At 42.1% G+C, this 16,311-nt stretch overlaps 1 protein-coding gene across 7 annotated transcripts in view; it reads left to right on the forward strand.

Moving 5' to 3' along the window:
- Positions 1–16,311, forward strand: part of RBM47 (RNA binding motif protein 47) — a 162,192-nt gene that overhangs the window by 75,579 nt on the left and 70,302 nt on the right. Inside the window, exon 1 of one of the 7 annotated variants that reach the window (XM_045056444.1) lies at positions 12,033–13,614. The exons of 4 other annotated variants lie outside the window; for them this stretch is intronic. In XM_045056444.1, the coding sequence (XP_044912379.1) occupies positions 13,535–13,614 (80 nt within the window). In that variant the 5' untranslated portion in view covers positions 12,033–13,534. Of the gene's footprint in view, positions 1–12,032; positions 13,615–16,311 lie in introns of those variants that run through there. 2 more of the 7 variants (XM_045056443.1, XM_019829604.3) reach the window with 2 other exon arrangements.

The following is a 16,311-nucleotide window of genomic DNA, read 5'->3' on the forward strand; positions in this document are numbered from 1 at the left end:
GATCAAGATCAGCAAAATACAAGGGACATCTCAAGCAAAGTCAGGCTGGCATGAAAGGGGGCTTAACACAGACCGAGTCTTTAAAACTAGGTATGTCGGTACCTACTGATCTTTGTTCATTTCCATTTGTGCAGTTACCAAGTGATTCTTTAAAAAATTTTTTTTTTAAATATTCATTTTTGAGACAGAGAGAGACAGAGCATAAGTGGGGGATGGGCAGAGAGAGGAAGACACAGAATCTGAAGCAGGCTCCAGGCTCTGAGCTGTCAGCACAGAGCCCGAACCAGGGCTTGAACTAAGCCCTCGCGAACCACGAGATCATGACCTGAGCCGAAGTTGGACGCTTAACTGACTGAGCCACCCAGGCGCCCCCAAGTGATTCTTAAGATCATAAGAAAGACATTGTAGTTAGAAAGAACCCTAGAGGTGATGATGAAAATAATGACAATTAACATTTATCGAGTGCTTACGTGTGCTCCACACACGAAAGAAGTCTTCTACTTACATTGTCTGTTGCTTGTATGGCCTCATTTAATTTACAAAAATACCATCAAGAACGTGTCGGGATTCCTATTTGGCAAACTGAGGTTTGAGGGAGAATATGCAACTTGCACAGGATCACACGGTTAAGCATACGGCAGAGCTCGCACACACACCCAGGTGGTCTAGCAGTTCATCGGAGGGCTGAGGGATCGGCGGAAAAAGGCATCTCGTTGGCTAGAGGTCATTGAGCAGCCAGAGTCCCCGGGACTTCTCTGACACGTGCTGAAGTGAAAATGACAAAGGGATGTATTCAGAATGACAGATTGTGTACTCTGAAACAGAAACTGTGTAGAGTTTACTATGCAAATTATGGCCACTCTGATGGCCTCCATGTCCCCCCTCATTAAGGAACTGGCTGTAATTCTTCACCAGGGTTAAGAGCACAGTCGGTCAGATCTGGATTCCAGGCTGTTCCTGTGTGCCCCTTGAACTGTTTTTTTTTTTTTTTTTTTTTTTTTTTTTTGCTCTGAGACATCTGCATGTCCTTCATTTCAGTCGTTTTGAGAACTCAGAAAAACAAAACAAAACCCAGACACCAGTGCACGGGTCCCATTCACCAAGACTCTGATTCAGTTGCTCTGAGGAAGAGCCCAGCCACCAGTACTTTTTTGGAAAAATTTGCAGTTGATTCTCATGTATGTCCTGTGTGGTCAGGCTCTGGTTTAGGCTTTGCTTCTTAACCTGGCAAGTGGTGGTATATTACTTTTTCCAGAGAAAACCATTTGTGCTCTCTAGCAGCTGTTTTTGTTTTCACTTTTCCTGTGGTCTGTGATGATGGATGGGGCCTTAAAATCCTTTGGTTCCTTGCAAGACAGATGTCGCTGCTTGGGGCAGTCCTACCTGCGAATTGATCCCCTGTCTGTACCACCCCTACGTGTCCTGTGAACCACACCTGTACATCCTCCCTGCAACACTGCTCAGAATATATGTTTAATAACGTTACACCTAAAATCTTATAGATTGCAGCAGGCTGCCTGCTGTTGGTACAGTTGAAAGAGCAAAGGAACATTTTTGTCTTAGGACAACTCCCACCATCTATATGTGATAGCCACTTAAAATACGCACAAACAAACATATATATATTTTAGTTCCATTTTATGTCTGGGCAAGGTTCTCAAAAATCTCATCTGACCCTTAATGAGATACGAATAAGAATGGACTAAGAGGTTGATTTGACCAGTACCTTGATTCTAAAGTGAGGAAATCCAGTCTAGGGTTTGAGAGAGAGGAGGCCCATTGAAATAGCCAGGCCTAGAACTCAGGTCCCTTGATGCTAATGGTCTGTCCTCGGCATCATGCTGCCTCACTTAAAACTTTCTTCTGTAGGGGCATCTGGGTGGCTCAATTGGTTGGGTTCCCAGCTTTGGCTCGGGTCATGATCTCGTGGTCCCTGACTTTGAGCCCCGCATCAGGCTCTGTGCTTACAGCTCTGTGGAGTCTGCTTTGGATTTTGTGTCTCCCTCTTTCTTCTGCCTTCTCTCTCTCTCTCTCTCTCTCTCTCTCTCTCTCTCTCTCTGTCTCTCAAAAATAAACATTAAAACAAAATTAAAAAGAAAACCTTTCTTCTGTAGCCTTTCCTCTTCACTCACACTACCACCTTCCTAGTACTAGTCATAACCAGATACTGCATAACTAGTTATGCAACAATTCTTGCAATGGCCATGGAAGGATCAAAACCAAGTATTTCCTAAACCAAAACCATTAGAGGGATAGCCTTCTCACTAGTCTCTGAATGCATATATCCAGTATGCAACCTATTCTCTGGCTTGCTGTCAGATTTGCCTTCCTAAAACATGTTTTTCTCCAGTCATTATTATCCTGCTTAAACCATCAGGTGCTCCTGTTATTCTTGAGAAAGTCCAAACTCCTGGAATCCAAAGGTCTCCTCGTCTAGCCCCACCCTCTCCCTGTCCCCTGTCCCCTTATCTCCCACCACACCCAACACAGTCCTTTCTGCAGCCTCCCTGTCCTAGAACCAGGAGAGCTCTGTCCAGTTCCTCTAGTCTTGCTGTTCTCTGTGGAGCTCACACTCTGTGTCCTTTCCTCTTTACGTGTCCCAGTGCTATCTTTCTAGACTCAGCCCAAGTACTTCCTCCTCCAGCTCACCTTTGTCACCCTATCTGTATCAGGAGTGACAAATAGGTTTTATTATACATTACCAGGTGCAGGCAGTTGAAGATATGTTGCAGATAGAATGTGGGGGGCCATCTGTACTCAGAGGGAAAGAGCTCTGTGATCAGTCATGGTTCTTGTCCTAGACACAAGAGGGAAAAGTGACAGGATGTATGTTACAGGTTTTCCATCCAGACCTAGAACCTTTCTTTTAGACCTGTGATGTCCAGTTGAGTGGCCCCTAGCCACACGTGGCTGTTTAAATTTTAGGTTAATTAAAATTAAGTACAGTTAAAAGTTCAGTTTCTTAGTCCTATTACCTACATTTCAGGTGCTCAATAGCCACATGTGACTACTGGCTATCATACTGAGCAGCAAATGTTTTACCCATATAGTTATATAACAGTGTAAGACAGAATATTATTTGTTTCATGTGTGTGCTTTGTTTTCTCAATGATATCGAAAGCCTTTTATGGGCAGGAATCCTCTCATCTACTTCTTTTGTTTTTCTAGAGCACGTAGCTAGTGCTGGGCACATTGGAAATACATTGTAAGTATTGGTTGACTTGAATTTTTAGTACTGATTTGGCAATGTGCTGAGTAGAGTAGTGAAAAGAGAACTAATTTGGAAATCAGGAAAGTTTCTGTCCCCAGTTCTTCTGCCAATTAGTATGTGACTTGGAATATCTCATTTAATGGAAGTAGGTCATAGTTTCCTCAAGTATAAACAGTTAAAGACTAGGCTATCCCGGAGGATTGTTCCAGGCTTGCAATTTTATAATACATATGTATATATGTACACACACACACACACACACACACACACACTGAGAATGAAAACTTTTAAAATATTCTAGCTTATTTTAAAACTTGCTTATCTCATTTTGCAAATACAGAAGACTAGCATTTCAGGGTTTAATTCCCTGCCAGATCTACAGCTGAATTCTTTGAAGAGAATTACAGCAAAGACAAGATGACCCCACAAGTAGAGAATGTCAGACATGGGCAAGTGCGACGGAGAATAAGATAGCCTTTGTCAGCAAGATGTCAGACAGACATCTACATTTTGACATAACATTTGACACTGTACTCGACCAAACTGTGTGCAGAAGTCACCAGTTGACCCCGCCTGCCCTTTGCCATTGCTCTAAGTGAGGAACCAGCAAACTGTGGCCCAGTCCACCGTCCGATTTTATGTTTTGTATGTAACTAAGAATGGTTTTTACATTTTAAGGGTGAAAGAGAGAGAAACAAACATAATAAAAGAAAACTGTATGACCTGCAGAGCCTAAAATATTTACTATCTGGCCACACTCACGACCAGTGACCTTCACACACAGATCCAACCACTTTTCAAAGCCTGTGTCTCAAACAAAATGGGAAAAAAACTTCCATGTTCTCTGTGCTTTAGAGAACCCCGAAGAGGAGGAAAGGCAGCCAGGCTGCTGGAGAGTAGGCAGGCCCCTCAGCTCTGTCCTCTTTTGTGTCTGAAGCAGGCAGGACACTGTCCTGAAGGTGGAAAGCCAGTCTTCAGAGGCAGTCTTCCAGTCCTGAGTTTGGAAGTTTGATGAGTCATGGTTTCTGGCTGTGTCCTCCTTGACCGTCAGCATTCACAAGAATGAATTCTGAAGACACCTTAAAGGGGAAAGCTTCGAGAATCTACCTCCTAAGCTTATCTAGGAGAGAGCCCAGGCTTGCCTCTCCTCCCCGGCTCCTTTCAGCGCTGGAGATCTAGATGGAGTGAGCAGATAAAGGGACTGAACTGGGGAGGCAGATCTTGCCAGCAGGGCTTTGGGCAGGGTTGGGCCAGTGTCTGAATTCAGACAGCAGCCTTGGCAGGTGGGCCTGAGGCGAACTGCAGAGTGGACAGCTTTAAAAGTAAAATAATGACCTTTAGTGACCTCTTTCCTTTGGATACCCCACGGCCAGATGTTGGGGCCTTTGGTTTCCCAAAACCTTTCCACCTAGGCCTGTTCTCTAGGCTTTCACTAAGTCTTGGTTTCTAAAATGCGCCTCTTCTTAATTATCTAACATTGCATTGGGGGCGTTTTTTCATTTCTGATCTACCCAATTTTTCTCCTCCCCTGTCCCATTCTCTCCTCTAGGCTTATTTTCAGAGCTCTGTCACCCTTGGCTTCTGTCTACACAGCGGCCCCTAGAATAATCCAGTGGGCTTCACATCTAATAAAAATCCAAATTTACAAAACAAAATTTGCAAAACAAAAAAGATCTGAAACGTAAACCTTCCCTTTGTTAAAGAAATTTCCCCCATATGAAAGACTGGTATTTCTCTCCCTCTCTTATGTTTACCACTTTCTCCATTACTTCATAGCTATTGGTGATTAGGGGAAGGCCCCTAGTTGGCCGCAGGCAAATTCAATTTTGTGTTTACAGATCCTGTGGCACAGTTAGCGCATACTCTTGCCCCCATGCTGGATCATAAGAAAATTTACTTTCCAGTTTGTTTACTGTAGAGCCTGAGCTCATTAAATATATCCAGTGGCCTGGGTCATGATCGTACAGAAAACAGGACCTTGGCTTACTTACAACAATGGTTGCATTTGCTTCAGTTAATACAGATTCATTTGGAGAAATTCCCAATTTATTCTCAAGGATGATTCTAGCTCTGCACCAATCTCCCAGTGGCTTCCAATTATGGAGTGATGAGCAGTGCCTATGCGCTGTTGCCCCATTCTAGAATTCCCAGCTCCGACAATGCTGCTGTCATGCCCAAGGGGAGCAACCATTAGGAAAGTTGGCTCTGTGTCAAAGTGCTGATGGCCAATTCTGGATAGAACTCCTGACTTGCAGCCTTGGGTTTCACCATTGCTGTGATAGAACACACAGCTGTGTGTGTGTGTGTGTGTGTGTGTAAGGGAGAGAGAGAGAAGTATCAGAAATAAAATTGCAAATATGTAGAAAAACCATCATCTTTGGGAATCTCTCATTCAGAGTTCACTGTGAGCCCAATAGTTACAAGCTGAGTGGGTGGGTTCCAGTCTTACCTTCCACCAGTAATTAGCTTCACTGGACTTTTTTGGGTTTCTGTTTCCTCACTGTAAACCAGGGATTGTAAGAGTACATGCCACATAAGATTTGGGGGAAACAGAAGAGACAGTGTATGTCAAGAGATTACCACTGGATCGTGTATACAGTGGGTGCCTGATATTGGTATTAATGTTTTAGCACAGATGTGAGGGGCATGGTCTGGTGCAGTGTTGCTCAAACTTCTGGGGCTCAGTATGTCTTAACAGGCAAAGAACACTTTAAAATGCTCAATTAACTTCAAATAAACACCAGGTAAGCAATAAATGATTTTTAAAGTATAAGTATGTCCCAAATATTTCACGGATACTTTTACGAAATTACCATCTGTTACTTACCTGAAACTCAAACTTAAGTGGGCACCCTGCATTTTTTGTTTGCTAAATCTGGCGGACCTACCTTTGCATTCTTAAAAATTATTGGGGAACCCCAAGTGCTCTTCTTTTGTGGGTTGTACCTGTTCCTGTTGACCACACTAGAAATTCAAACTGAGAAATTAAAAATATGTATTTAATTCCTTCGAAGATAACAATAGTCAACTCTTATGTTAAAAACACCAATAACACTTTTATGGGAAAAAACTGTTATTTCCAAAAACAAGTAAATGGTGAGAAAAGTACATTGTGTGTACTTTTGCAGACATCTTTCATGACTGGCTTGACAGAAATGAGCTATATTCTTTTTTTTTTTTTTTTGTCTCCCAAAATATTATGGTTTTCTTTATTTTTTTAATTTAATTTTTTTTAATTTACATCCAAATTAGTTAGCAGATAGTGCAACAATGATTTCAAGAGTAGATTCCTTAGTGCCTCTTACCATTTAGCCCATCCCCCCTCCCTCACCCCCTTCAGTAACCCTGTTTGTTCTCCATATTTATGAGTCTCTTCTGTTTTGTCCCCCTCCCTGTTTTTATATTATTTTTGTTTCTCTTCCCTTATGTTCATCTCTTTGTCTCTTAAAGTCCTCATATATGAGTGAAATCATATGATATTTGTCTTTCTCTAATTTCACTTAGCATAATTCCCTCTAGTTCCATCCACATAGTTGCAAATGCAAGATTTCATTCTTTTTGATTGCCAAGTAATACTCCATTGTATATATATACCACATCTTCTTTATCTATTCATCCATAGATGGACATTTGGGCTCTTTCCATACTTGGGCTATTGTCAATAGGGCTGCTATAAACATGGGGGTGCATGTGCCCCTTTGAAACAGCACACCTGTATCCCGTGGATAAATGCCTAGTAGTACAATTGCTGGGTTGTAGCGTAGTTCTATTTTTAGTTTTTTGAGGAACCTCCATACTGTTTTCCAGAGTGGGTGCACCAGTTTACATTCACACCAGCGGTGCAAAAGAGATCCTCTTTCTCTGCATCCTCGCCAACATCTATTGTTGCCTGAGTTGTTAATGTTAGCCATTCTGACAGGGTGAGGTGGTGTCTCCTTGTGGTTTTGATTTGTATTTCCCTGATGATGAGTGATGTTGGACATTTTTTCATGTGTTGGTTGGCCATCTGGATAGAAATGAGCTATATTCTGCCCTCATTCTGTTGATATATGTTATTTTTATAAAATTATATAAAGAAAATTCAGCCTCACAAAGATATGTAGCTAGAAAAAGGAAGAGTATTTTTGTAGCTTTTTTCAGATCATCATAAACATTCTTCTTTGATACTAAATACAAACTCTTAAGAGATGGTTTCTTACGGGCACCTGGGTGGCTCAGTGTCTGACTTCTTAGTTTCAGTTCAGGTTGTGATCTCACGGTTCGTGTGTTCGAGCCCCGAATCAGGCTCTGCGCTGACAGTGAGGAGCCTGCTTGGGATTCTCTCTCTCCCTTTCTCTCTGCCTCTTCCCAGCTTGCACTCTCTCTCTCAAAATAAATAAATAAACCTAAAAAAAAAAAAAAAGATTTCTTAAAACAGATGGTTTCTTAAAAGTTAGTTGCAGGGGCGCCTGGGTGGCTCAGTCGGTTGAGCGGCTGACTTCGGTTCAGGTCATGATCTCGCAGTCCGTGGGTTCGAGCCCCGCGTCGGGCTCTGTGCTGACAGCTCGGAGCCTGGAGCCTGTTTCCGATTCTGTGTCTCCCTCTCTCTGACCCTCCCCCGTTCATGCTCTGTCTCTCTCTGTCTCAAAAATAAATACACGTTAAAAAAAAAAAGTTAAAAAAAAAGTTAGTTGCAGTATGGAATCAAAAACAGTATCAATGAATGAACTTTTCATACTCTATAACATTAAAACCCACTGGGTTATCTTGTACTTTGAATGGCTCTTTTACCCATGCATGATTCTGTAATATTATGAATTGGTCATTTGGAAAATACTGGTGTACTGAGTGGTGAAGATCTTCTAAATATGGACACCTTTCATTATATGGCATTAAAAAAATCACATTTGTTAATATAACAAATAATCTCATCAGAGAAACCTTTCATTATTGGTAAGCAGTCAAGTGCATAGCAGCAAGTGCACTTCTCCAAAATTTGAACTTTTGGTTCAAAAGCTTGAAGTTGGAAACAAACACTATCGGTTATGTTCTTTGACGTGACAAGCACACTTCATTCATTTTCCAGAAAAAGTGTGCCAAATATACAAGTGGGAACAACCATGGTTTTATCTATTGGTCATTCGTTCGGGTGAAAATGGTGTTCTATACAACAAAAACAGCTATCACTCACTCTGTACCCCACAAGAGTGATTTTCCTTGAGACTGTCATCATAATTGGTATGCAGCAAGAGAGCCATGTGCGTATTTCCCATCTCCTCACACAGAAAATTACAAAGATGTACACTCGAGAGCCAAGATATAGTGAAATTAATCTTTTCCTGCATCATCAGGTACATTCTTGAGGATAGTGGGCCTTAAAAACAAACTTTTGAGTGCCCAGCGGTAAAAAATGTGATTACTAGTACACTTTGTTGCCTCTGCCTGATTTTGTGCTGCCTTACCCGCCTTTGCTTTTACACCGTTAGTGCAAATGTTAACTCAGTGAAAGAGGCACAAATATTAAAATTATTATGAAAATAGTTATGGCCTTACAGACTTCTGCAAGAGCCTTAGGGTTCTTCGGGGTGTTCAGAGACCTCAATTTGAGAACTGCTGGTCTAGTGGTTGGTGTCCTAGTGAAAGACAGTGTTGGACAGAGAAGACTCCTCATGTGTTCTCCTCACCTGTTCCAACCTCTCCTTCCTTGGGCAACTTGGGAAAACACCCAGGGCCGTTGTGACACCTTCCTTGGGTGTCTGAGTTTAAGCTGGAGTGGGGGGTGAGCAGTTGGCTGAGGCCACACTTGCAAGGGTCTTTGAAGTCCCCTTCTAGAGAACTGAAGAGGCTTGAGTGATTCAGGGGAGTGCCAGGTCTTTGGCAACGTCTGAGCGACTTAGCAGCTCCAAATAAAATCTCCACCTTCTGCTGATTCCTCCTCTCCTATAACCTAGTATCCAAGGGAACCCAAAATCCCTTCCAGAATCTGGAACCATCCTGCAGAACAAATATATGCTAGACTCAAGGATATATATCCAAGCTGGAAGGGAGCCTCTAGAACTGACAGATGCTTTGCAAGCAGCCCAGGGCAAGAGAGTAGCACTTGCCAGAGTTAGATTATTCCGCCCTATTGGAACTTTGCAGTTAAAAATTTCAGGGGTGGGGTGCCTGGTGGCTCAGTCGGTTAAGTGTCCAACTCTTGGTTTTGGCTTAGGTCATGATTTCACTGTTCATGAGTTCGAGCCCCACGTTGGGCTTTGCACTGACAGCTGCGGAGCCTGCTTGGGATTTTCTGTCTCCCTCTCTCTCTGCCCCTTCCTCACTGTATCTCTCTCTTTCAAAAATAAATAAATAAACTTTATTATTTTTTTTATTAAAAAAAAAACACAAAACTTCAGGGGTATACCTGCACAATGACGTAAAAAAATAGAGCAAAAACTCAACTTAGAAGTGTATGGCTGGAGGGGCACCTGGGTGGCTCAGTCGGTTAAGCGTCCGACCTCGGCTCAGGTCATGATCTCATGGTCTGTGAGTTTGAGCCCCACGTCGGGCTCTGTGCTGACAGCTCAGAGCCTGGAACCTGCTTTGGATTCTGTGTCTTCCTCTGTCTCTGCCTCTCCCCTGCTCATGCTCTGTCTCCCTCTGTTTCAAAAATAAATAAAAACATAAAAAAAATTTTTTTTAAATAAAAAAAAAGTGTATGGCTGGAAATGGGGAAATCTTATTATAAACATTTATTTTGTACAGAAGGCATGGTTCTTTCTCAGGGACACAGAGTTTTAGTCTCTGAGCACCATGAAATATAGTATTTGAATATAATAGCACACACACCAAGTGCTATCTATATAGAACAGGGAATTTTAACACAGCCTGCCGTGTTTAAAATCAAATATCAAATTTGCAGCCACAGAAGACATGACTATAAACGGCTTCCTTAAGTGGGGCAATCCATACTGTCTATTTGGTTTTGCGGTCAAACGAGGGCCCCTATATTCGAGTTTGCCAATAGATTTCCAAGTGAACAGGACAGATCGTCTTTGGGATGAGAAGCAAAGGTGGCCGGAGGAGGGTGGAGAGGACAAGGAAAAGGCGCGTAGAGTAGAAAAACAGGGTCAAGCAGGTTCTGAGCAGAGCACAGAGCGGCAGAAAACACCCGCAGGTGGCTCTTGATTGGGGCAACAGGCACGTCCCTGGAGTGAGCAGGCTGCAGTGTGCTTGTGTCACATGAGGACAGCTCAGGCAAAGGGCAAGGATGGAGACCTCTGATTTTCACTTCTGTCCTTATCAGTTGCCTGCCCATGGGCAGTCTCTCCGAGTCTGTCTCTTCCTGTGCGATGACATTAAATGAGGTAACACGGATCAAGTACTGGGTAATTGCAGACATTTAGCAAATGATGCTTGTTTCATGGCACAATTTGATGGTTAGCTTATTTGCTACCTTGTCTTTATAACCCACTTTTCTTATCCTTATTTGAATATATATATATATATATATATATATATATGCACACACACACATATATATAATAATATATTTTATATATATATATATATGCACACACACACACATATATATAATAATATATTTTATATATATATATGCACACACACATATATAATAATATATTTTATATATATATATATGCACACACACACATATATAATAATATATTATATATATATATATATATATATATATATATATATAAAAGTGCAAAGCAGCTACATCAAAACCCCAAACTCAGGCCTTTGCTTATACCTGAAGTTTACTCCATCAGGGCACTGCTTTAGATTCAGATACTATGTCCTCACATTTTTTTCATCAAAATTCCAGTATGTTCCTTAGTCCTAAGCCCTGGACTCCATGCATGGGTGCAGAAGTGGGTACTCTGGTGGTCTAGAAAGCAGTTGACGTACACACACAGAGTGGGGTGCCGGGTGACATGGGATACGTGACCCAAGAGGGGCACTGATAAAGAAAGCCTCCTAGGAACTGGATAATTTTCCCCCAAACATACAGGTTTGTCATTTGGTGGAGATTTGCTCCTGTTGGGTTTGCCTAAAGAAAGGCACACAATGGGGCACCTGAGTGGTTCAGGTCATGATCTTGTTCAAGTTCAAGCCCTGCGTCAGGCTCTGTGCTGACAGCTCAGAGCCTGGAGCCTGCTTCGGGTTCTGTGTCTCCCTCTCTCTCTGCCCCTCCCCACCCCCTTGTGCGCTCTCTCTTTCATTCTCTCTCTTTCTCTCTCTCAAAAAGTAAATAAACATTTAAAAAAAAAGGCACACAGGGATAGCGGTCGTCAAAAGTGAGTTATAGGGGTTGAGTGAGATAGATCCTAAAAACAGAATAAGAGGAAGACCAGCCAAGACAGAAGAAGGAAGGAGATGAGGAGATGAGCGATCCCAGGGGAGAATATGCCACAATTGGCAGGTAGAATTGACTAGAACAGGTGGGGACATTGGGGCACTGAGGCACATTTTAGGCCCGGGCGTTGGCCCACGCTGGAGTGGCAGCTGAGGCAACCCTGGCCTGTCAGGAAAGCCGAGGTGCAGGACGCCGTCTGCAATTGCCCTGAGACCAGCTGAATCTCTGCGTCTCGGGCTCCCGCCAGTAGAATCTGGATGATAGACTAACATCCGACTTCCCTCCCTCCCCAGAGGGTTTGATATGACACATGAAATAATGGAAGAAATGGGATGAGGAGGATAATTACTCTCCGCCACATTTCCATCATCTCTCTCTCAGGGAGGCCAGGCAGAAAGGGAAGGAGGAAAGGAAGGGAAAAAGAAAAATGAGAAAGGAGAGAAGGAAAGGGAAAGTGAGGTTGTGTTCAAGGGCGGGTGGGTTCATGAAGAGGAGAAATGTAAAATCAGAAGGACTCAGGCCGCTGGCTGGGAGGCCCCTCACGGTGCCCCTTGGGAGGCAGACACCCACCCTGCGATACAAAAGACAAAAGAGAAGTGAAGTCACTTGTCTTTAGTCACAGCACTAACCTGAGGCATCTATAATAGGAGGAAATGGAAAATAAAATGGGGCCTATAACTGTAACGTAAGGGGACAAAACAATTTGCAACAACCCTTAAGATTTGGAAATCTTAAGTTTTGAAAATGTGCCATTTTCTAGGCTCTGAGATTGGGAGAGCTCTCAGTTCTTTGGGTTATCTTTCCTGGTTCTAGACATTTTATTTTATAGATGAGACATTTTTATTTTATAGGCTCAGAGAGGTTAAATGATTTGCTCAAGGTCACACAGCTAGTGTGTGGAAAAGCCATGATCTCAGTCCTATGTTTGATTTTCTTTCTACTCCACTAGACATCCTAAAGATATGAAATACAGAATTTTGAGTATCCCTGGAGACTGGGGTAGGGGGTGGGGACAAGAGAATGGGTTTTCTTATTTGCCTAACCTGGCTGTGTGTGTGATTTCAGAGCGAAAGTCGATTCTTTATCTTCTCCTCTAGACGGCCTTGGGTTCCTTTTAGCGAGTAGGCTTGACACTGGCTAAATAATTCTACTTTCTCGTTTCTCAGATGTCCCACTCAGAGCTCCAAGAGCAGGTAGATGTGTGTTGCCCACATGGGCTCCAGACTCCAGCCATCTCCGTACGTGGTTTCTGTAAAACCAGGCAGCTGATCCCTGAGCACCTTCTCTTTATCGTGTTAACCCTGGTGGTACCAAGAGGCACCTGACATTCTGGGTATGCTAATAATTCAGTGCCAGCAAGTTTCTGTTATCCTCCAGTTGTAATTGTTAACTTGAATGGAATGCAAAACTTCTGGTTCAGAGCAGAGGTTGGCTTTTAACTGTGAGTTACTTGAGGGATATGGAAAACGGGGAGTACATTTTGTTGACTGTGCAAGAAGGGTTAGAGAGGCTTTTTTGAGTTGTATTTTCTCTAATAAATAGAAAGAGGTGGTAAATGTACAGTTGCTACTGTGTCTACAGACTCACTGGTGAACTCTACCCTTTATTAGCTCTTGCCTTGGACGCTTTTTCAGGTTAGCAAGCCAAGACTTGCTCGGAGATGAGAACAATGAGCGCAGTATCGTAATGCCGTTTTAACACACACACGTACACGCGCACACAACTTGTAATGCTTCTAGTGTCAAGGTGTATTTCTGCAAGCCCTTCCTGCCGGCCTACCCCCACCCCTCACAGGTTTGGAATTTTTTTTTTCCCCCTTAAGGGGAAGTGTAGAAATAGAGCCTGCCTATTCATTTGCATTATTGTACATCACACGATATCTTTGCAACCATTATATTGTGTTCTCTCAATGGTGTTTGCTCTGAGGGTGGGACACAGGGCTGTTTAGTGTCTCGTAAAACATTTACCAAAAGCACTGAGCCATGGTTTTGAAGGGCATTCCGTTGCCAGAGTGTGGGAGGAGAGAGCAAGCCGAGGAAAGAGAGCTCCAGGTGTTTGGCAGGTACTTGTTCCATACTTTGTTATTTATAAATATCTAAATTTTCAGATTACATACAATTTGGTTTGCCTTCGGCTGAACGGGCGGGAACGGGGAGGGGAGGAAGGGGCAAAAATAATTGCTTCGCAAACTGTACCTCGGAGGCCCCGGATAATTGTAATCTTCACTTTCGGTCAAATGGTGTTTTCGGTTTTACTAGAGGGACTTCAGTGTCATGGAGAGTGAGGTAAAATCTTCCTGTGCTTGAGGTTTTCCAGTGATCTGAACGAGATGTTAGTGAGCATTTGCTTTAGTAAAGAATTTGGAACCAGGTGTGGTGTTTCTAGGAGGCGACGTGTAACCTTGTGATTTGCACTTCGGTGTGCCCCGTGACTCATGCCATTAAAAGCTTTTGTTAAATGGTGGTTCTGGTTTCATGAAAATACTTTGAAGCTTTCTTTCCTCCTCACCTTTTCTGTTAAGTTTGGACAAGATAGCAAATTAAAGGTCAGCTTGAAAGACTGCTTCTTATCCTCAAATCTGTGTTTTTAGAACATTCTAGGAATGACTATATGCAGTTCATACATTAATTTTGGAGAACTAATGACTGAATACTTCTTGGAAACACTAAGTATTTATATTCTAGCTTTTTTTTTGGTAAAAAAAAATATGAGTATATATGATAAAACTAGAGCCTTAACCAAATATTTACATTTGATCAATTTTTTTTTTTTGGTAAAAAAAATACGAGTATATATGATAAAACTAGAGCCTTAGCCAAATGTTTACATTTGATCAAATTTAATAACAATTGCAGACACCTGGGGACATGTTAATAGTGGCTAAAACCCAAACAATAAATAGGAAAAATGTAGGAAAAGAATAGCTTCAGAAGATTTCTGTAATGCTCGAGTTCTCAGGGAAAGGAATCGCAGTGTAATGTATTCACTATAATAACCACGGGATCTTTGGCCTGTTTGCCCTTCTAGTGGGAGACGAACGTATAAAGACAGTACTGAAGTTAAGAGGCCATTGATTTTGGAAAAACATGATTTGCCTCGTGACACTGATAGTAAGGAGCCAAGAGTGTTTCTCCTGACAGGTTCCCAGTCCATTGCAAAATGGCTGGAAGAAACGATTGTTTCAAAATTAGAGGAAACCTCCTTCATGGGGAAGACTTCACTGTGGCTTTGTGTATTTAGGCAAATAGGACTGAAAGTAACAGCCGTGGAGGTCAAAAGACACACCTGAAGGATAGCAGATTTGGGTATTTGTATATGTGTGTCAGAAAATCAGGTTTAACAGCCAGCAGTTTCACTACGCTGACTACTGAAAGTTTATGTGACTTTTGACAAGCGGATTAACTTTTTCTTACCACTCTGAAGATTTCGAAAGAGAGGGAAGAATGCTTGCTCTTTACTGGTCTGTCCCTTGGTTGCACTTAGATGATGAATAGTCTGTGAAACTTTTGACCATGTATGATGCCACATAAATCCAAACTAGAGTTTAACCAGTGGAGGAGCTCATGGGTTAATTCTACTGTAGCTGAACTAGAGGGATGAAGTTTTATGTGTGAAATCTTAACAGATGAACAGAAAGACTCTGGGAAGAAGTCTAAAAATACACCCTTTCCAGATGCTTGTCATTCCTTGTTTCCCTTTATGTCATTGGGAAAATCTTATTCAGTGTAGCTCCTTTGTTGAGCTTTTTCAGATATTGAGTCCCAAAGATCTACACGGAATTGTAAGAAGCTATGATCACCAAAGGCTATGTTTGTACCTCTTGCTCTTCCTTACATGATAGTTTGTTGATGGGCCAACTCGTAGGTCAGATTAAGTCCTGAATACATTGACTCCTAGCTCTGTCATTTTAAACTTTGCTGCTATGTGATATGATAATAATGTTTCTATATCAGGTTTGCTTTAAAAGGCAGATAATTGGATAGTCTCTCCACAAAGGTTGTTGTCATCTGTTCCCTTTTTCCTTAGAATGCAAGTTCTTGATTTGTATATGTCATGAAGGTGAACGCTTCAGGGACAATAATAGGCCCCAAATTAGGTGGCAGTTTGCAACGTTCAGTACTGCCCGAGAAGTTGGGGCTGCTTTGGCTTGCTTGGACAGAGTTGTCACACAGAAGCGTGGGTGGGTGACAGCTACCTCTGCAGATAATTTTGGGTAACTATACCAGGAAAGTCACATTCATAGGAGCTAGGGGTCAGAACTATGCAGGCAAGATAGAGGAATCATCATAAAGATTTGGGCAATTTGGGGCTGGTTTTGTGTTGGTAGCATGAAATGAAAACTGAATACATATAGTTAGCCGAACAATGAGTAAAAATTCTTCATTTGTCAAGTAACTCAGTGTCTTAAAGCAGAATATAGTCCTCATCGCCACCAAAATTAATGTCATTTAAGTTCATCAGGGCCTCACTGAATGCCTGTTGACTCTTGATTTAGGCATCTTTCGATAATTCAGAACTCTGTTGGCTAATGATCACTCATGCATTCATTCTCATTCAGCAAATACTAAGGTCTCACTCTGGGCTTGGTTTTCATTTCTCATTGCTTAAATGGCACTTCTTTGAAGTGACCTCCTGAATTAGGTCCTATGCTTTCCCCTTTATGATAGTCATCACATTTGTTTCACACTGTTTTTTTTAAATTATTTTTTAAAATTTATTTTGAGAGAGAGAAAGAGTGTAAGCAGGGGAGGGGCAGAGA

This window comes from Felis catus, chromosome B1 (genome assembly GCF_018350175.1).
Source record: "Felis catus isolate Fca126 chromosome B1, F.catus_Fca126_mat1.0, whole genome shotgun sequence".
Taxonomy (NCBI): Eukaryota; Metazoa; Chordata; class Mammalia; order Carnivora; family Felidae; genus Felis; species Felis catus.